The sequence below is a fragment of the Lactuca saligna genome, chromosome 9, assembly GCF_052625555.1.
Source record: "Lactuca saligna cultivar CGN05327 chromosome 9, ASM5262555v1, whole genome shotgun sequence".
NCBI lineage: Eukaryota > Viridiplantae > Streptophyta > Magnoliopsida > Asterales > Asteraceae > Lactuca > Lactuca saligna.
In genome coordinates, this window is record NC_136425.1 from 17115868 (window position 1) to 17138808 (window position 22941).

The following is a 22941-nucleotide window of genomic DNA, read 5'->3' on the forward strand; positions in this document are numbered from 1 at the left end:
TATTGTCATGTGTTGATTTATAATTTTTCTGTTTTACTTATTGGTTAGGATGTTCTGTACATTTTAAAAGGTTGCTAATTTTCCTTACAATTCTATAATGATTAAATTTATTGCAGAAAATGGAAATAGGAAATAAGGTTTACCTAAATAACATTGACCAGATAGATGAAAAATCGCATATCAAGGTTCGGGTGCTTAAAATTTGGAACTTTGTCAGAAATAATAAAGTTTGTTCCATTGAAATGATCATCATGGATGAGGAGGTTTGTTGTATTTGATATATTTTTTATTCATCATTCAATATTAGACATGTTTCATGAACATAATAATTTTTAATTTTTTTTTAAATAGGGTACACAATACCAAGCTCGTGTCTTCAATCAGAATTTCTCCAGATTTCGTCATCTTCTAAAGGAAGATGAAAGTTATATAGTTATAAAACCCAATATGGCTGCTGTTACTAATGGTTTTAGTTATACAGGTCATAAACAGACCTTAACTTTGGATTGGAAAAGCATCCTAAAAAAATGTGATGATTTCTCGGGTCCGGTCAATGAATTTATGTTTGTTGACTTTAATTCTATCATAGAACAAACATGCCCAAAAGACACATTCTTTGGTTAGTCATAAAATATTAATAAAATCATTTTTTATCATTTGTTTTTTTGGTTATACATTTTATTATTTAAATATTACGAATTTAATCCTAAACTTTTATTTTTTTGTGGTATCTGTTGTGTAGATGTTATTGGACATATCGTGTCATTTAGGCCTCTTGAAACTTCAAATCCAGTACCATCCAAGCATTATATAAAAGTCACTCTTAGCAACCTAGAGTGAGATTATATTGTATTATTTATTTATTATTTATTATCTTTAATTAATCACAAATTAATATTAATATACTATTTTATGGTTTATTTAGTTCTGTACATCTGAAGGTTACTATTTTTGGAAGTCAAGCATATCAAATTTCAGAATACCTAAAAAATAACCCGACTGTTAATTTTGTTGTTATCGTGATGCAGTTTTTGAAGCTAAACATTTGGAATGGTTTGTATTCAGTCTTTATATATAGATGTTTATAATTACTGTTTTTATATAAATTTTAATAATTGGATATACATTTTTTACAGGTCTTGGTGAAGCTAAAAGTCATTTTGAAGTAACGAAATTGTTCATAAATTCTGACATTTATGAAATAAATGAGTTTAAAAATAAGTTAGTTTCCAATTGTTTTTTATTTTTTTATAATGTATTTTAACTTAAAAAAAAACACAAAACCTAATATTCATGAATCTAAATTAAACATTACAGGTTGAAATGTCATGACAATTTCGGTATAACTGAAAAAAGCATAACTACACTTCAAAGCTACTCTTCTTTATATACAGATGACTTTAAGGGCAATTTTCCATTAAAAACAATATGTGAGATCACCGAACCAATTAAGGTATATTGCATTATTTTATATGTTTTACATTTTATTTTTGCATAATTTATTTTAATAATTTTTACATTTTATATGATACAGGAAATGAAGTTTTTATTAGTTGCTTCCATTGTTAATATAAGGCAGAATCTACCATGGTATTATGAAGCATGCAAAAAATGTGGAAAAAAAATTATCCCTGTTCCCAAAACCAATCATTCGTATACCAACCCTGAGGGAATTTCAGAAACTATGGTTGTCGAGTGTACAAATGCACAATGCAAAAAATCTGAATTTCAATCAGTTATAAAGTATAGACATATTTATTTCTATTAATTTTGTCAATCTTAAAACAACATTAACAATGACATAATTATTTTTTGTTTTAGGTATATATAATTCCAATTAACGTACAAGATTGTACTGGAACCATTGGATTGACTCTTTTTGATAGGGAAACAAGGAGGTTGTTAAATATAAGTGCCTACGAGTTGAATAAGATACATGATGCGGTATATTATTCATACCTTTAAAATCACAAAACATTTACTTAATTTTTTTAATTTATTAAAATATATCTTACAGGCCGGAGACAGTGATGCCCTATTTCCAATGCAACTTAACGTGTTGAAAAACCGCAAGTTTGGTTTTGTTGTAGATATTACAGAATACAATGTCAACAACTATAATAACATCTACACAGCTCTCAGAGTTACAGAAGATATGTCCATTGTTTGTGAATTGGAAAGTAAAATAGAACTTATGGTATGTAATTTTTTATTGTTGAAAATTTACAATTCTTTAATGTTAAAGTACATAACGATTAACATATTTCCATTTTATTTTTTAGAGTATTCAATCTGTCTCCTTAAATCAAGTTGCTTTGGAATCCGATGATGTTGTACAGCCTGTTCAAAAGGTTTTTCATTTTATTTTATAAACTTTTAATTATATTAGTTATTTTTTTTAGGAATCAAACATTTTTTTTTTAATTAGGATGTGATCTCACAAACAGACGAAAGTTTTACACCCTCAACAGTTGATAAGTCAACCGCAACAAGTCCTTGCAAAATATCAGGTGATTTGAAGCGCAACCTCCAAGAAATTTATGATGTTGATTCTGGATATGATTTAAGTTCAACTAAGGCTAAAAGAAAGTCAACCGCAGAGGAAACTCCACTCTTGATTCCAAAAATTGAAAAGTGAGTTTCTATCGGTTATAAGACACATTTAATATATTTTGATCATTTGTTTTGGTTATAAAGATATTTTAATTGCTTGGTATGATTTTTATTTTGGGGTATTTAGGATGTCAAATATTATTGGTTTTGAATATTTTTGGATACTTTTATTGTTTTAAATTGGACAAGTTAGTTGATTTTGATTATAACTCAAATAAAATATATTGCCCCTAACTTGATAAGTATTTCATATATCGCAATTAACAATTAAGACAAATCAATCAATCAATCAATTTGTATAATAAAAATGCAAAATTCTTATCTTTCTTCCCCAATTCGCATTCTACTGTAAAATTCGCATTCTTCATTCACCCTCTTTCTTCGCATGTTCCAGTCATTTTTTTTTTAGTTCATTCGCATTTGAGTTGTTTGTCTCACCAAATGCGAAATGAATATTAATCATAATCACCTTCGCATCTTTAACCCCAATCCATACAACCTCATATGCGAAACCCAATTTTGATTTGTATTACCAAATGCGAACATTTTTGCTTTTACACGTGAACTGCATTTGACTCCAATATTGAACAAATCACATTTCACAGTCCTTCTTGACTTCGCATTTTTCTTCACGAATCGTCCCTCAATCAATAACCCAATTAACCCAATTGCGAATCCAAAATCAAAACTTATCTGTTTTCATATGCGAACCCAACTGATTGGCTTTTCAAAATCAAATTCGCAACTCCAAATCGTTCGATTATTCGCCCCAATTCCAAAATCAAATAACAGATCCTTCGTATGATTCATTTAATAACCAAGGCTTCGTTCCAGAAAACATCGAATTTAACAGTTATTCGTTCCCACAATCTTTAACCTCCGTTTAAAATCGATCCATGTATACAAACCCAATAACCAATCGAACACATACCATTCGAAAACAATAATCATTACACCCTTCAACATATTTGATATCGCATTTCAAAACAATCGATCTTACTTCATCTGCTTGATATATCGCAATTAACAATTAAGACAAATCAATCAACCAATCAATTTGTATAATAAAAATATTGCTATATATGTAAAGACCATATTGCCCCTAACTTGATAAGTATTTGATATATCGCAGTTAACAATTAAGACAGATAAATAAATCAATCAATTTGTATAATAAAAATTCTACTATATATGTATTCTGAATAATAAAATATGCTATTTATGTATTCTGAATAATAAATCTGCTATATCAATCAATCTATGCCCTTAATTTAAAAACAAATAACTGAATGTATATTGCTATTTCTACTTTTTTTTTATGTATTCTGAATAAAAAAAATTCTACTATAGTGTATGATATACTTTTTTATTTTTTATAACTGTCATCTTACTCTTTTCCATTTCTTTTACTTCAAAAAGACCATATTGCCCTTAACTTGATAAGTATTTGATATATCGCAGTTAAGAATTAAGACGAATAAATCAATCAATCAATTTGTATAATAAAATTCTGCTATTTATGTATTCTGAATAATAAAATCTGCTATTTATAAAATCATTCTTAACTGCGAAGAAAGAGGGTGAATGAATAATAAAATTCGCATTCTTCATTCACCCTCTTTCTTCGCATGTTCCAGTCATTTTTTTTTTAGTTCATTCGCATTTGAGTTGTTTGTCTCACCAAATGCGAAATGAATATTAACCATAATCACCTTCGCATCTTTAACCCCAATCCATACAACCTCATATGCGAAACCCAATTTTGATTTGTATTACCAAATACGAACATTTTTGCTTTTACACGTGAACTGCATTTGACTCCAATATTGAACAAATCACATTTCACAGTCCTTCTTGACTTCGCATTTTTCTTCACGAATCGTCCCTCAATCAATAACCCAATTAACCCAATTGCGAATCCAAAATCAAAACTTATCTGTTTTCATATGCGAACCCAACTGATTGGCTTTTCAAAATCAAATTCGCAACTCCAAATCGTTCGATTATTCGCCCCAATTCCAAAATCAAATAACAGATCCTTCGTATGATTCATTTAATAACCAAGGCTTCGTTCCAGAAAACATCGAATTTAACAGTTATTCGTTCCTACAATCTTTAACCTCCGTTTAAAATCGATCCCTGTATACAAACCCAATAACCAATCGAACACATACCATTCGAAAACAATAATCATTACACCCTTCAACAGATTTGATATCGCATTTCAAAACAATTAATCTTACTTCATCTACTTGATATATCGCAATTAACAATTAAGACAAATCAATCAATCAATCAATCAATCAATTTGTATAATAAAAATATTGCTATATATGTAAAGACCATATTGCCCCTAACTTGATAAGTATTTGATATATCGCAGTTAACAATTAAGACAGATAAATAAATCAATCAATTTGTATAATAAAAATTCTACTATATATGTATTCTGAATAATAAAATCTGCTATTTATGTATTCTGAATAATAAATCTGCTATATCAATCAATCTATGCCCTTAATTTGAAAACAAATAACTGAATGTATATTGCTATTTCTACTTCTTTTTTTTATGTATTCTGAATAAAAAAATTTCTACTATAGTGTATGATATACTTTTTTATTTTTTATAACTGTCATCTTACTCTTTTCCATTTCTTTTACTTCAAAAAGACCATATTACCCTTAACTTGATAAGTATTTGATATATCGCAGTTAAGAATTAAGACAAATAAATCAATCAATCAATTTGTATAATAAAATTCTGCTATTTATGTATTCTGAATAATAAAATCTGCTATTTATGTATTCTGAATAATAAAATCTGACCTATAATAATCAATCAATCTATTTGGTTTTTTATGTATTCTGCTATGTATGTATTCTGAATAACAAAAAATTCAATGTGTATTGCTATTTCTACTTTTTTTTATGTATTTTGAATAATAAAACTTCTACTATAGTCTATGATATAGTTTTTTATTTTTTATAACTGTCATGTTACCCTTTTCCACTTCGTTTACTCCAAAACGACCATATTGCCCCTAACTTGAAAATGTTTTGATAAATGCCAATTAACAATTAAGACAAATAAATAAATAAATCAATCAATGGCTTTCGATTTTTCTTTTTATATTTTAACATTTTTGTTAACAAAACAATTATTTTTTAATTGCAAGGTACAATGGAACATATTACTCCTATAAAGGAAATTGACTCAATCAAGGATGATTTCACAATTAAAGTTCGAATCATACATCTTTGGACTCAAAAGTCGAAAACTAAGTATATTGCTATTTATGTATTCTGAATAATAAAATCTGCTACTTATGTATTGTGAATAATAAAATGTAAACAAAATTTATATCTTTGATTCTCTAAAATTAATTCATACATTTTTGTAATGGTTGCAGCATATTTACTTATCTTCTGTAAATAACCTATATTCAACCAACTATTTCCTAATATTCTATACTCCCTTTTTAGATGAAATTTGAATATTAAACTAATTTTTAGTTGTAATCTTTTAAATTCCAAAAAATCAGGAAGAAAATTATATCTAATAAAGATCCAACAACAATAAAATCATATAATTGTAATCATTTTCCAATATTCAAGCATATAACTTTACCTCAAAACGTGAAATCCAAAATTTTGAAACACCTCATTCGTCTTCTTAATGTTCAAATGTTTCTGCGATTTTTTTTTCATTAAGCTTACATCAAATTGCTTCATTAAAGTTGTAATCCTCATTCCAGTTCTACCTGCAAGATTTCCATATCCATATGTCAGGTTAGTATTATCAGTTTAGATCACTTTGTTTTCTCTATGAATTTATGGTTGAAATTTACAACAATAATCAATATGCTGGAATAGATGTTTTTCTAATTGTAAAAAAATAATCTTGAATAGATACATAAGATCAATAAGCAATTTATAATCATCACGATTATCGTGTATCACACAATTTTACCTTCATTGATTCCATGGAGATCTAGGGTTTTAACCCCTGATATCATCCGAACCCACGATTGGTTGAAATTGGGGAAACAGTAGATTTAAATCGAATAAACCCTAGGTTGGAAATGAGGATGATGAGTCATGATGCTCATCAGGGAAATAATTGATTGTGGAACAGCAAGAAGGAGAGTCTACCTTCGAATCGTATTTTTCAATCCTGACGGAGACCAATTCGGACGATTACACGGTATCGTAGATCTCCATGATTTTTTAGGTTGCCTTTCATGCATTGTAGATTGCGATCGATTTAGGGGGAATCGAGGACAGTCATTGACTGCTGATCTTCGACGACCGTCTATGGAAGATTGGAGTCGTTGTATACAAACATCCAGACTTCTTTTGATGGACTTATTTCTGCAACTACAACACAATCTTCCGCTTCAAATCTTATTTTCGGACACATATCTACAATCGGACTCATGTTAACTTTAATATCTTTATTGAAAGTCTCTTTTACACAATATAAACAAATATATTTTCTATTTTATACTGTTTCATATTTTTAAAATCTTCAATTTACTAATTTTTTAAAAATATATTATAAAAGAGTAAATTAATATTTGCAAATTTTGTTAAACATTTTAATAAACAAATTAATAAAGGTAACTTTTTAAATACATTTACTTTATTATCATTATTTATTTAATTCTAACTAACTTTAATTGTATTATATAAACATATTATGTACATAATTTCACATTTCATTTCCTAACCTATGTCTTCTTATGCAGAAAACAACAGTAACATGTACCACATGCAGGCCAAAGAGAAAAGAAGACAAAGAAAAATATATTTGTAAAATAAAAGATCGAAGAAAATAAAAACAATATCAAACGTTCCAAGTATATCATTACAGCATCTCTTCAAAAAAACCATTAACTATAACCGTATTAGTATTTTATATTCCATCTTTTACTGTTATATAGTTGAATACATATATTTACAAGTTTTATAAGTTATTTCCATTTGCAGATCAATCAACCAACATTGTTCGTCAAACTCAAAATGTCAATTCATTTACAACACAACCATACAATACTGTCCTTCCTTTACAGATGTTAGAACTCCATTTTCTAACATTACAAATGTTATAAATCCGTTATCTAACATTACGAATGGTAATTATTTATGGTTTTTAAAATATACTATTATCCATTATGTAAATATTTATTTATTTAGTTAACTATTTTATTTTATTTTATTCAGATAACATTGGTTTCAATAAGTATATCACTTCCAAGTTAGCAAAGAAAAGACAGTACCATGTACTTTCAAATGATATGACATCAAAAAATGCATCTACAGTAACAACTTCTTCATCATCAATCAAGTTAAATCCAGGATGTCATAAATTAAAAACGAAGACAAGACATTTATCCCCTATCCCATTGATTGATTTGACAGAAGATGTAGAAAATATACATCAAGTGAACAATGAAAATCGTATAGTTGGTATCTCAAATGGTAATGAAAAAATAAAATCCATTTTACATTTCAGATACTATGTTCTATATAATTATAAAATTCATTGATATTTTATTCAACGCTTTTATTTTACAGAATATTTGGATCATGGTGATCAAGATGTTGTATGTCAAACATGTCGTGCAAAGTTATGGAGAAATGAATCCATTAGAGGTAAAGAAAATGGGAACACGGATTATTCATTATGTTGTGGTTACGGCAAAGTTCAACTTCCAGACTTAAAGAATGCACCCCCTACTTATGAAAGAATGTTTCGAAATATGGATTCAAAAGGCAAACATTTCATGAAAAACATTCGACGTTACAATTCAATGTTTTCTTTCACGTCGATGGGTGGTAAAATTGACTCTTCAATCAATAGAGGAAACGCTCCTTACATTTTCAGATTGGGTGGTCAAAATTATCATAGTATTGGAAGTCTTTTGCCAGCAAAAGGATCGGAACCAAAATTCTCTCAGTTATACATTTATGACACTGACAACGAAATTACAAATAGACAAAGATGTTTTCGGTATTTTCTCAAACTTCTTATTCATAATCTATTATTATTATTATTATTATTATTATTATTATTATTATTATTATATATATATTATGTATATATTACTAATATTATGTATAAATTTATTTATTTTAGTGGTGAAAAAGATCAATCAACATCAACTGATAGTGATATTGTTAAAGATATTAAGGTGATGTTGGATTCAAATAATGTCTTGGTTAGATCTTATAGAATGGTAAGAGATACTTTTCAAAAAAATCCAGAAGTTGATATGAAATTACGACTTATCGGGAGAAGGGAGCAAGATGGAAGAACATATAACCTACCGACTGCTTCTGAGGTTGCTGCTTTAATAATTGGTGACATTTCGGATTCAATCGAAAAGAGGGATATCGTCGTTCAAACAAAAAATGGTTGTCTACAACGTATCAGTGAATTGCATCCTTCGTACCTTCCTCTCCAATATCCATCGCTATTTCCATATGGGGATGATGGTTATAGTGTTGACATTCTTCATAGAGGTGTGTCATTTACGACCAACAGCAAGCGTGCGAAATGTACAATGAGAGAATATTTCGCTTATAGGATTCAAGACAGAGATCATTCGTTCTCTCTCATACTTAATTCAAGAAGGTTGTTTCAACAATTTCTGGTAGATGCCTATACTATGATGGAAACGGAGAGAATGTACTACATACGTAGGCAACAACATGTTCTTAGATGTGATTCTTATGAAAATTTACGTAACCAAAAAGCTCAAGGAACGACTGATATCTCGAATGTCGGCCAACGTGTCATATTACCTTCATCCTTTACCGGAGGTGCACGCTATATGCTGCAAAACTATTTGGATGCCATGTCACTATGTAAATGGTTTGGATATCCTGATTTCTTCATAACCTTTACGTGTAATCCCAAATGGCCTGAGATTAAAAGGTTTCTTAAGGATACTTCACTTCAACCAGAAGACAGACCTGATATACTATGTAGGTTGTTTAAGATCAAGCTTGATGCATTCATTAAAGACTTAAGGGAGAATCAAATTTTCGGCAAAGTTCAAGCATGTAATTAAAACTATATTTTTAATTTTTTTTATAAAAAATTGATCTTATTATTATATTTTAAATATGTTTTGATATCTAATCACATTCTCTTTTATTTTTTGTCAAATTCTTTTACAGATGTTTATACCATTGAATTTCAAAAAAGAGGTTTGCCGCATAGTCATATATGTCTATTCATGCATTCTGACAACAAGCTACCAACTGTTGAACTTATCGATCCAATAATTTCAGCAGAGATACCAGACAGAATTGAAGATCCTGAATTGTATTCACTTGTAAATGAGTTTATGATTCATGGTCCATGTGGAGCTGAAAATATGAATTGTCCATGCATGGTGGATAAAAAGTGCTCTAAAAACTTTCCAAAACAATTCATTAATCATTCGTCTGTTGATCAGAATGGTTTTCCGTTATATAGGCGAAGAAACGATGGTCAGTTTGTAGAAAAATCAGGTGTAAGGTTGGATAATAGAAATGTTGTTCCATACAACAAATATCTATTGAAAAGATATCAGGCACATATTAATATTGAATGGTGCAATCAGGGATCTTCTATAAAGTATTTGTTTAAATACATAAATAAGGGTCCTGATAGAGCTACAGTTGTTGTTGTACCAACCAACAATGAATGTGAAAATAGTGATGCGGTCGATGAAATAGCTGAATATTACGATTGTAGATATTTATCAGCATGTGAAGCATCATGGCGAATTTTTAGATATGATGTTCATTGCAGATATCCTTCTGTTGTTAGACTACCTTTTCATCTTCCTAATCAACAACAGATTGTATATGGCGAAGATGATGATATTGATGATGTTCTTGACAAACCTTCTGTTGCCGCTTCAAAGTTCACAGCTTGGATGGAGTGTAATGCAATCGACAGTGAAGCACGAAAACTCACATATGTTGAATTCCCGACAAAGTTTGTTTGGATATTAAATGGTCGGTTTTGGAAGCGAAGGAAAGTAGGAAAAGCCATCGGTAGAATTCATTCAGTTTCACCTAAACTAGGTGAAGCATATTTCTTAAGGATTCTTTTAAATAAAGTAAAAGGACCAACATCATTTGATGAAATTCGCACGGTAAATGGAGAAACACATTCTTCTTTTAGAGATGCCTGTTATGCACTCGGGCTATTAGATGATGACAAGGAATACATTGATGCAATTAAAGAAGCAAGTCATTCTGGATCTGGTTTTTATCTACGCTTTTTATTTGCTACATTGTTGATGTGTAATAGTATGTCTAAACCAGAGATCGTTTGGGAAAATACATGGGAATATTTGGCAGATGGAATTCTATATAGCCAACGACGAAGATTTAAGTCAGCAGGTATTACATTTTTTCTTATTTTTTAAAATTAATTTATTTTTATTTTTCAACACCCATTAAATAATTAGTAATGAAATTATTAAATATCAACCACGTATTTTATTAATTATTTAATATTTTCGTGCAGAATTGTCTCTCGGAGTAGATGAACTTAAGAACTTAACTTTGTTCGAAATACAACAAATTTTACTTCGAAACAACTCTACTCTCAAAAACTTCAAAAACATGCCATACCCAGATGTTGAATCCGTTTCTTCTTCAAACAATCGACTTATCACCAAGGAACTAGATTACGACATTCCCGTGATAAAGAATGACTATGATCGTATGTTTCTTGCATTAACAAATGAGCAACGGAACATTTTCCTAAACATCAAGAGTGTTATTCAACAAAATAAAGGAGGTGTCTTCTTTGTTTACGGGTATGGTGGAACGGGTAAAACTTTTTTATGGAAAACAATATCTGCAACAATTAGATCTGAAGGAAATATTGTATTAAATGTTGCTTCAAGTGGTATTGCTTCCTTATTATTGCCCGGTGGTAGAACAGCACACTCTCGATTTATAATTCCATTTGAGCTTACAGAGGATTCTTTTTGTAACATAAATCCAGACGGTGAGTTGGCAAGCTTAATAAGGAAAACCTCTTTGATAATTTGGGATGAAGCACCTATGGTCCATAAGCATGCATTTGAAGCTTTAAATCGAACTTTGAAGGATTTATTAAGGTGCGTAAATTCAACCATCTCAAATATTCCATTTGGAGGGAAAGTTATTGTCTTTGGAGGAGATTTTAGACAAATTCTACCTGTTGTGCCGGGTGGCAGTAGACAGAACATTGTAAATGCTTCTTTGAGTTCTTCATATTTATGGGAACATTGCAAAGTCCATAGATTAACAAAAAAACATGAGGCTAACTGTTGGAAGGGATCAATCAGATATAGGAAAAATAAGAGATTTTGCAAATTGGTTGTTGGATATAGGAGAAGGAAAACTTGGTGGTCCGAACGACGGTGAAACGATTATCGATATTCCATATAATATTCTCATTAATGATTCACATGATCCTATAGGTTCCTTAATTGAGTTTGTATATCCTTCAATTTTAGAGTACTATAGCGATATAAATTATTTCCAAGAAAGAGCGATACTTGCTCCAAAAAATGAAGTTGTCCAGGAAATAAACGACCGTTTACTTAAGAAGTTTCCAGGAGATCAAGTTGAATATTTAAGTTCAGACTGCATATGTGAATCCGAATTTTTCCATGATCAATTTGATGCAAATCTATACTCTCCTGATGTATTAAATGGACTCAAAGTATCCGGTTTACCAAATCATAAATTAGTTTTAAAAATTGGTGTTCCAGTAATGTTACTGAGAAATATTGATTAGAAAAACGGCTTATGTAATGGCACAAGACTACAGGTGTTATCATTGGGCAAACGTGTTATTGAGGCACGTATAATAACTGGAACTAATATTGGAAATCGGACTTTTATTCCAAGAATGTCTTTAACTCCATCAGAAAAAAAGATTCCCTTCAAATTCACAAGAAGACAGTTTCCTTTGGCTGTATGTTTTGCAATGACTATTAACAAAAGTCAAGAACAATCGTTGTCAAAGGTTGGTCTGTTTCTGAAAGATCCAGTTTTTTCACATGGACAATTGTATGTTGCCTTATCTAGAGTTCAGAGTAGAGAGGGATTAAAATTATTAATTTTAGATAAAGATGGCAAACTCACAAATAAAACTTCCAATGTTGTTTATAAGGAAGTTTTTCGAAATTTGTAGCCAACTTTTTTGTAACGTCGTTTTATTCAATTTTAGGAAATCACACTTAATCCATCATATTACTGTATTTTTTTATAATTACGTATTGTTGTATTTTATGTTAATTTCATTACACACATTGGTATTGTATCATCTGCATATGTCCAATTAGAATGATGAATAAAAAAAAATAGTTTTCAAAAATCTTCATTCCTAATTAAATACTTCCCATTTAGTTAGTAATTAAATAATTACCAATAAAAAAAATTATTTAAATATTCAATATTACAATTTATAAGTTATCAGAATTATTAATATAATATTTTATTAAATAATTAATTTTTAAATTCAATTCAAAAACAGCACCCGTGGGTTCCACGGGTTTTAACCTAGTATATATATATATATATATATATATATATATATATATATATATATATATATATATATATATATATATATATATATATATATATATATATATATATAAGTGTTACCTAGTGAAAGCCACAAATCCGAATATGACCCTTCAACCCGTAAACCTGTATAAATAAATGGACTGATGGGTCGTATATAGGTTTATGTTTCAAACCCGTCAATCCATGATCTAGTTAAATTGGTTGTGTTCGGGTTGGTGTATTTTGATCCGCCAACCGAAACACAACACAATGAACTACAGTTTTTTTAACACAAACCATAAGCACTTGGAATTCGAGTGCTTCTGATTAGTAACAAAAATGATTCTAATTTGTACATTCTAAAATGTTGTTCTATGTTATGTATAAATATTACTGTATCAATGATCACGTAACCTAAATAGTTTTCAATAATTATCTAAACACCAAATAATTAACAAATTAAATCATAGATGAGCAAAATCATGACGTGCGATGAGGATCAGGGAGATTAAGGTGTTGTTTGATTTTCTGAAGCGAAAATTCATGAAGTCTGCGGATCACCTCTGCAACCCTCTGCAGTAGAAAAGGTGGACCAAACGGCTGCAGACTATAATAAGAAGCGTGTTTGTTTTTTTAACATCTGCATACCGCTGCAGATATTAAAAAATTAAAATAAACTAATTTTATAAACCGAAAATAGCTTTTTAATACGTAAAATTTAATAATGTATAACATTTCGGTAAAAAATTAATGATATTTTAGTAAAAAAGAATGATATTTCAACAAAAAAATAAAGATATTTTAGTAAAAAATAATGATATTTCATCAAGAAATTATCATTATTGAATATAAGAAAATGAAAAATAAATTCAATAAGAATAAACGAAAAAAAATGTGAAATAAAATTTTAATAACATATAATCAAAATTTCAGCAATAAAAAAAGAAGAATAAGAGCTTGGAAGAGGTTAGAAGAGGCAGTACAAGTGCTGCGTCAAACAGAGCTTGCGCAGAGGTTTTTGACTCAAAAGACTTCTAAAAAACAAACAACTGCGAGATGAAAAGTGTTGCGCGTGTGCTGCGCCGCGCAGCAGTAAGAGGTTTGAAGAGGTTTTTTCCAAAAAACAAACAACACCTAAGTTTACTTTGGATAAACTCTACTTTGGATTTAATCGGTTTCCTATTTATTATCAACTACTTTTCTTATTGTTTTTTATTGGATTTAATGACATTGGTTTATTCTTCAAACTAGGAGTAAAACTACACGAGTTGATTAAAAAAAATAAAATACTAAATATAAATAATAAATATTTTTAAAATAAAATTTTAAAATAAGGAATGAAAAAAAAATATATTAATTGCAATTTATTATAATATTTGTTACATTTGATACTTTACATATATATGTATAAGATTATGTGGCTTTTATTTTAAAAATTAAAAAAATAAATAAAAAATAAGAAAAAAAATAAAAAAATAACATGTGGATATTATTTATTTAAAAAATATAAAAAAATAACAAGTATCAAAACTCATGAGAGATTAACATGTGGCAAAAAAAAAACCTTTCATTTATTAAGAAAGATTTAGAATTAAATCCATACATAGCAAATTCGTTTGGCTCCGATGGGCAACAACCACCATCAAATAGATAAAATTCTCAGTGAAGTTAAGTCGATGAAAAACATCCCCGAATGTATGAGCACTCGTGTAGAACGCATGGAGGCGGAGTTGCAAAAGTTTCGAGAAAATCAAGATGAAGAATACGAGAGATTCGGTTGCAGCCACCATCACCACCAGCAATCACCACCGCATGACTACAGACAACCAATGTGCAAAGACAAGTGTTGCCACGAAAAGCCAAATACAATACCCCTTTTTAAGAAGCATTTTAATTTTGATGAATTTGAGGAGTGGGTATGTGAAGTAACATATTTTTTTGAGCATTCTAAAATCCCGGAGGATGAACAAAAAAAACTCATAGCCTGGAAACTAATCCAAGATCTCAGGAAGCGATTCTAAAAGCCAACCGATTGAAGATTCAAGAAGAAACAATAGTTTTGTGACCTCATCTAGCTACCAAGTTATATATATAACCAATTGTTTTGGCTTTGTTGTTCTTAATCTTGTGCTTGTTTTAGATTTATAGATTTCATAGGGCGTTTTTTGTTTTTTGTTATTGTTTAAATTGGTGTAAACATAGAAAGTAATTTAGCAAATCAGTTTTTTAATCATGTAGCAAAAACCGAATTATGTTTAACGAATGGTGTTGATATGTGTAGAGCTTCATAATTAATTAGCCTTGAATATTGTTCACGTTTTCATATACTTCGACGACAACAAAGTATTATTATTATATAAACAAAAATATCAATGTATGTTCATTTTTTTTTCGGTTATATATTCTAATGAAATATTTTTCAGTTATAAACTTTCAATATAATTACTACACCTATTATATCGTTTTCATCGGATTTTAGAGATATAAATATGATACAAAAAAAAAAAAAATAAATAAATAAATAAAAAATAAAATAAATAAAATAAATAATGTATTTCAGAAATAGTTTAGGAGTAAATTAAGCAGACCCTTGAAAAACTAACCATCCGCATTTGATTTTAAAAGTCAAACACCATAAATATAAATACCATTATATCTAATTTCACAGAATTTAAAAAAAAAAAAAAAGAAGAAGATGATACCACCACACCACTGTACAACTACTACAACATCATCTTGAACACACCATCACCTTCTTAAACCCTCTCATTTATCGTTTCCATTTGTAATGGCCACCATAAATGAGTCACTCCATTGTTTCTTAACAGAGTCTTGAACCAATGTATCATCCATAAAAGCATTCCACGTGTCATCTCCTCCACTACCTTGATCAATCACCCAATTGATTTTGTTCGGAGGTGACGTCTTCTCTCTTCTAGATATCATGCTCTTCTTCCATGAACTATACGAACCATGGTTCTAATAAATTAAATTAAAAAAAAAAAAAAAAAAAAAAAAAAAAAAAAAAAAAAACATAACACCAATCAGTTCAATAACAAAAAGTCAAAAACAAAAAAAGTCAAAATCCGATTGATGATGACCTTTATGGTCGTGCTTAATTTGAAAGCCTTGGAAATTGGCAAACTGTTTTCTCTGATTTCTTCAAGCGCGACTGATAATGGTGAATTTTCTTCAACTTCTGTTAAGTGTTTTTGTACTGCTACCAAAGATCGGAATCTCTGTCCAGTCCCAGGCTCAAAGTAATACTTCAAAAAAATGTTTTTATGATTTTGATTCCAATTTTAACAAATTTAAATCCCAATATAACATAGAAAAACAACGGAATATTTAAAAAAAAAAAGACATATTACCTTGTCAGCATAGTCTCCAGAACTACGGGGTACCTCCTTCACAACCCAACCATAAGGAAGTTGGAAGGGTGAAACACTTGTAGGAGACACAATACCCAAATCATATTGCTTATCTTTATCCTCTTCCACATCTGACATCTGCAATCTCTATGTTACTATTATAATTTATAAAAAAAAAAAAAAAAAAAAAAAAACTGTGTTTTATTATTTTTTTTTTAAAGCTACCTTTTCATTGGCCACAATCATATCTTGACACGCTACCTTTTCATCGGCGACAATTATCATATTTTGACTACCCGAATTCTGTAAAATTAATGAAAAGTAAGTGAACTGTTATTGTACAAGTATACAAATAAATGAATGACCTTTTCACGATGATTGTTGGGCTTCTTGAGTCTGGATTTATTAGGTGTGACTCCTTCAGTTATGTATCTCTCCACCTCTTTAAGGGATCGGAATTGTCGTCCACTTTCTGGATCACGGTAATACTGCAGAATTAATATTTTATTTTGCTATTAATCACATTTTACATTTTACAACACAGATTATGATATAAAACATGTTAAAGTGGAATTTGGAATTTGGAATTACCTACCTTGTCAGTTGTGCCTCCATACTTACGATGTACCTTTTGAACAGACCAGTCTTTTGGCAGAGTAAACTTGGAGGTGCCTATCATATTTGGAGTTGCCTGCAATAACAGAAAACACTGTTTTACTGATAGTTGTTCAGGTTTGGCTTTAATGAACCTGATAAAAGGCCTATGAGGAAATGGCATCACTTCCATCTAGATAACCTTTGAGGGGAGAAATGAGAATGGGTCTTAACCCTTATAAGGTGCAAAAAGTGGTAAAGTGTACGCAGGAACTTCGCCATGGAAGATGCAAATAAAGGAAATCAAAAGGACCAAACGAAGTGACCATGTATGTATAGTTGAAACTAGGGGAATGCTTATTAATTCCTTTTATTCAAGCAAAAATCAAATGATTGGAGCAGTTCGACTATAAATATGGATGTCAGGAAGGGGAATTTTGCTCCAAAACTTCTCTAAGAAACAAACCTAAATCTCACACTCGCAACTCAGAAGTGAGAACGTCTTGCCTCAATTAATTGCAGAAAGTTGAAAAAACGCAATATTTCATCGAATTAAATAGTGTACTGAAATGCATTAAAGAATAAGGTCAAAGTATATGGATATACCGGATTGGAGCGATTGTCATCGGAGCAGGAGCTGGGGACCGTTTGGAGGGCGGAACCGTCGTTAGGGGAGTTTGGGGAAAATGGAGTGATAGAAGATGAACTGGAAATGGAATGAGAAATAGGGTTTACGACGTCCACGAGAACAAGCTGACGGTGGTGGGCGTAATCATCGCCGTCGGTGATCGGCTCCTCCATATGTTTGCTTATCGTGACACGCATCGACTGCCGTGACAAGCGCTAGTCATTGCTTGTTTAACAATAGTCAAACACCATACTCAGACAAATTGAATTTGGGGGTTAGGGCATAGTGTTTTACTGTTTTATTGTCCCTTTTTTTACGGCGATTAATGTGATTTGTATGATCAAAAAAGAAGTTATATAAGAATAAAATTGTATAATAAAATATTTATATACTAAACATAGGGCTTAATGTCATAAAAGTCATGAAAGTTTGTCTAAATGTTTGGTTTTATCCTCTTGTGTATATCACTTCAAACCGAAAGTTTATAGAAAAAAAAAAATCAATTTTACCATTTTACATATTTATGGTTCATTAAGGTAGCTTTTGCCGTTTGATAGAAAGACTACGGGACAGAACTGAATAGAACTGAAATAAAGTGAAAAAAAAAAAAGATTAATCTTTGTATTATTTGGTAAGAGTAAAGACAGAACATAAATTAAGATTCAAATTACTAAATTATCCTTGAACCACAAATTATTTCTAATATCGTTTTTGTTTTTTACTATATACCAATAGTTTTGTTATAAAAATTGCTTATGTATTTTTAATATATAAATTATGTATTTTTAATATATAAATATGTTAAAAATACACAAAACCCAAAGCATATAACATTAATCTTCACCTCATCTCTTCATTGTAGTTTTTTTTATTTCCTTGCAAGCAATATTAATTTGAAAGAAACCATGAGAAAAAAATTCTCCCAAACAACGATTTTGGTTAGTTATTTGATTTGTCTTTTTCCATCGGTATCAAGACTTTTATTCGCATCCACTATAATCAAGAATCAAAGTCAATTACCAAATACGTTTTTAGTAAGTCGATGACTTAATTAAAATAATTTTTTTTGGAGTTGTTGATTGTTTGTTGGTGTTCTATTGAATCAACTATTTTTAAGATTTAATTTTGGTTGAATAAACGGTTATTTATGTTCAATCGGTTGTTAATTATTTCAATGGGGGGAAATAATAAAATTAAGTTCATAGAAACGAGAGAGAAGAGATGCCTGGTGATGAAAGAGGTGAGAATGGAACGGTAGCATGGTGTAGGTGATGGAAGATGTAAACGTGGTGAAAACATAAAGGAGTATTTGTGTCCACGATATCTTCTACCATCTTGTTCCATCCTTTTGGATGGGACTAAAAATAAAATATATAGTTCCAATTGACTTGGTCATTATCTCACTTTGATCTTGTTCCATCAATACCAAACACCACCTAAAATGATCTAGTTATGTTCCGTTCTATCCGGTTCTACTCACCAAACGTTGCCTAAAGCTCTTAAGGCCCCTCGATGTGCATATATGATGTGGCACCATGGTGTTTTAGCGCAATCATGAGTCCACATTTAAGAGAATTCCAATTGAGGAAGTGTACAAAAATATGACTATTTTTAGCGACACATTGTGAAACGATTTTTTATCATTATGGGTCGGGGGATTATCGCACTAAAGACTAATGTACTGGCAACTTTCGTGAGATGAACAAATATGTCATAGAATTAAACGACATTTACAACAATTTGGTAATGCAAAAAAAGAAAAGCGGAGAAGGCAATGAACAAATTTTAGAGACGCTGCTAAAAAAATTCTTGATGATATAAGAAGTTGTTCAAGTTTCTCGATATTTAGAAGTTTTTATCTAAGTCCCCCGAAGTGGATAGAAGATTTTTGCTAGCGAAGAAGGTAGTTCTAAAAGAACCAAAGTTTTCAAGACGAGTTACATTATTTCATTGAATGCACGTTTTGGGATCGATTTGAATGAAGTGAATGAACTCGAGCTTAAAGATGTAGTTCGGCCGATGAGTAGTGATAAGGCAAAAATGAGATGTTCATCATCAAATACATCGGGAACGGTAAGAGGTGATGAAATTCATAGAGTTTCTAGTAATTTGAAATCTTATAAATTGAATTTTGATAGTTGTTTGAATTTTGAAAAGGAGAAGCTGGATGAGAAAAAGAAAGCTAGATAGGAGAAACAACAAGCTCGAGAGGAGAAGCAAAGTAGCCAGGATATGAAATTTTTAACAAAACCTTCTGATCACCTCACCAGATACAAGCTCGGTATAATTTTGAGGGCTAGAGTATACATCATGAAAAAATATTACAAGTAATGTTTTTATTTAATTGTCGTTTTTTATGTAGTGATTTTATTTAATTGTCGTTTTTTAGGTATGTAATTTTTTTTAATTAATGAAGTATTTTTTTATCAATTTTATTTAATTAAATTTTATTCAATTAAAGAAAAAATGATATGACACCAATCAATTTTGTGGGGTGAGGAAAAATAGAATGGTAATGGTGTGGCAGTACAAAGGTGTAGTATTTTCGGTATGACACCCACGAGTCTAAGTTTGACATAAATGTTCCATTTTACTCTCTTTTTTATGGTTCATTACAATCCTTAATGTTCCATTTTACTCGTCGAGTCCAAGGAGGGTAACTCGATGAGTAGAAGCAAGATTAGGACGCGGGTAGAAGGACCTACTCGACGAGTTGGTCTGGCTTTTGGAAACCCTAAATACGGGTTTTGTACCCTATTTAAGCATCCTTAACCCACACCCCTTGTCCTCATTTACAGCCTCCATTGTCCAAACCCTAATCCACAAACCCTGGTGCCTTGTTTGAGATTTTGAGCCATTTTGTGTGATCTTTGTGAGCTTTTGAAGCTTGTGGGAGAAGAAGAAGAAGAAGAAGAAGAAGAAGAAGAAGAAGAAGAAGAAGAAGAAGAAGAAGAAGATAGAGGGCTCAAGAGGAAGAGAGTAGATCCAGAAACTACCTTCTTTGGCTACATTTTCTGGTAATCAAGTTTCTATCTTGGCTATTAGTTCATTAGATCTCTTCCTTTCTCTCTTTATAAGGGATTTTGGTCCAAGAATGTTAGCATGTCAAGAATGGACGACCTAAGTGGGTATTCTTATAGATCTAGGACTTTGAAGGGATATCATGGCATAAAAGTGCAAACTTTATGCCATATGAGCCCTCATGCAAGCTCTAAGATATCATATTGATCTTTTAAGCCCAAAAGGCCATGCATGGATGAAAATGGAAAAAGATTTATGTGTTATGGAAGTGCTTAGAGTATAGATCTCAGTAAATATGCCTTAGTTTGAAGTACTAGTAGCTTATGGACCAAGATCTATGTCCTAAAGAATTAGGGTTTTAGCTAAACCCATTAAGAAAGACTAGTAGTGGGTAAAGTTGGAAACTTTACCCTTGAGAAGGCATTTTCTATATGAAGAAGAAGTACGGAGTCTTGATCTGGAGAATAGGGGCTTAATATGTTAAGATGGCCCAAACAGACAGACGGACTCGGCGAGTCCAGAGAGGGACTCGACGAGTTAATTCGATTTGTCCTGATTTTGTGCAGGGCATAACTCGATGAGTTTGAAGAGGGACTCGATGACTTGACTCGTTCTTCCACGTCTATGAGTAGCGAAGGAACTCGGAGAGTTAGGAAGATGACTCACCGAGTTGAGTCAACTCGGGGTGTTGACTTTGACTTTGACTTTGACTAGGGGTAAAATGGTCATTTTACCCTAAGAAGAATTATTAGTTCTTGACTAAGTATTATGTTGGTAATGATAGCTTGGGGAGTTGAGTGATCAGCAGTTCGGGGATCTGCCAGCTAGCAGTGAGAGGACTATTCGCGAGATTCTACAGTCAGTTGTGAGGTGAGTTTTCTCCTGTAGGAGCGGGTTGACGGCACCAATGTCGGTCCGTTTATCTATGTTAGCATATGTCGGACTTATGTCCGATACCAGGGTTAGCCCAATGTAGATTATATGTTTCCGGACTTCGGTCTGATGTCAGGGCAAGCCCGATGTATGTTAGCTTATATGTTATGTGTTATGTATTCTGAGCTTCGGTCCGATGTCGGGGCAAGTCTGATGTAGATTGCATGTTCCGAACTTCGGTCTGATGTCGGGGCAAGCCCGAGGAAGGTTAAGTTTTCTAGATTTTAGTCTGAAATCGGGCAGGGCCCAAGGAAGGAATGCATGTTTGGTTATACTTGTTGTCTTTATGGTACTTGTTTGTGCCTGGTAGGGAGGTAAGTGTAGGTAGGGACCCGTATCTCATCACTAGCTAAGTGTAGACGGGGTTCCATATCTCATTATTAGCAAAGTAGGGGCGAGGCCCAAGATAGGTGGGGCCTTGAGACTAGTATTTATAGTGTTGTGTTTGATTGTTATGTACTAGCATGATTGTGATTATATGTTTATATGTGTATAGCGGGTGGGGCCCAGAGACAGGAAGGGCCTAGTAGAAACTGATATGTATACCGAGCGGGGCTCAATGCCAGGCGGGGCCTGAGGCCGGATTCGTCCGATGTCGGGCGGGGCCTGATGTAGAAGGCTAGGCCTAATGTTTGTGGTATGTGTTTATATGTATGGTATGTGGTAGTTTGGGGAGACTCACTAAGCTTCGTGCTTACAGCTTTCAGTTTTGGTTTCAGGTACTTCCACTAGCAAGGGGAGGAGCTCGAGATGACTGCATAGCACACACCATTGTTTGCAGCCTAGGATATTTTAGACTCTGATATTTTGATACAGTGTTTTGATATGATGGTTGAGATACACGACATATGATTTTAGTATGTTGTCTTATGAGTTACGAGTTTTTCTTTAACGAATTAAAACAAATTTTTGGAACTATATTTTTGGGATGTTTCACTTAAGTTTAGCATAAATAAATTGAAATAAAATGTTGACATTCGTCTTTAATAAACCATAAATATGTAAAAGGCTAAAACCGAATATTTTTGTCAAATTTAAAGATTTTTATGTCATTGGCCTTTTATATATATATATATATATATATATATATATATATATATATATATATATATATATATATATATATATATATATATATACACCCACACAAAATCAAGGGTAGTAAAAAGTTCTCAAAATCATTAGTCTATTTTTCACACTTTTTAAG

The 22941-nt window shown here is 31.1% G+C and overlaps 3 protein-coding genes and 1 long non-coding RNA gene across 5 annotated transcripts; 3 read left to right on the forward strand and 1 right to left on the reverse strand.

The window, feature by feature from the left end:
• The first annotated feature begins 543 nt into the window (after nucleotides 1-543).
• Nucleotides 544-1042, forward strand: LOC145014515 (uncharacterized). The gene is made up of 3 exons (XR_013665549.1): nucleotides 544-619; nucleotides 743-836; nucleotides 926-1042. It is a non-coding gene; the product is annotated as an uncharacterized LOC145014515 (long non-coding RNA).
• A 1101-nt stretch (nucleotides 1043-2143) lies between these two features.
• LOC145014321 (uncharacterized) lies at nucleotides 2144-2725 on the forward strand. The gene is made up of 3 exons (XM_078972703.1): nucleotides 2144-2197; nucleotides 2283-2351; nucleotides 2429-2725. Exons 1-3 carry the CDS (start codon nucleotides 2156-2158, stop codon nucleotides 2636-2638), a joined length of 321 nt encoding a protein of 106 aa, XP_078828829.1. The 5' UTR covers nucleotides 2144-2155; the 3' UTR covers nucleotides 2639-2725.
• A 4622-nt stretch (nucleotides 2726-7347) lies between these two features.
• Nucleotides 7348-12411, forward strand: LOC145016034 (uncharacterized). The gene is made up of 8 exons (XM_078974470.1): nucleotides 7348-7379; nucleotides 7605-7750; nucleotides 7839-8084; nucleotides 8193-8628; nucleotides 8755-9683; nucleotides 9801-11018; nucleotides 11146-11634; nucleotides 12002-12411. Exons 1-8 carry the CDS (start codon nucleotides 7348-7350, stop codon nucleotides 12409-12411), a joined length of 3906 nt encoding a protein of 1301 aa, XP_078830596.1.
• Nucleotides 12412-15777: 3366 nt separating this feature from the next.
• Nucleotides 15778-18049, reverse strand: LOC145018789 (methyl-CpG-binding domain-containing protein 7-like). Of its 2 annotated transcripts, none has more exons than XM_078976633.1 (7): nucleotides 17759-18049; nucleotides 17154-17249; nucleotides 16924-17046; nucleotides 16784-16861; nucleotides 16559-16705; nucleotides 16289-16453; nucleotides 15778-16166 (listed from the first exon to the last, which is right to left on the reverse strand). In XM_078976633.1, the coding sequence occupies exons 1-7, from the start codon at nucleotides 17975-17977 to the stop codon at nucleotides 15954-15956; spliced, it is 1041 nt and encodes a 346-aa protein (XP_078832759.1). In that variant the 5' UTR covers nucleotides 17978-18049; the 3' UTR covers nucleotides 15778-15953. The 2 variants fall into 2 exon arrangements, with proteins under 2 accessions (XP_078832759.1, XP_078832760.1); XM_078976634.1 differs by having other exon boundaries at nucleotides 16559-16696; nucleotides 17759-18047.
• Between the last annotated feature and the right edge of the window lie 4892 nt (nucleotides 18050-22941).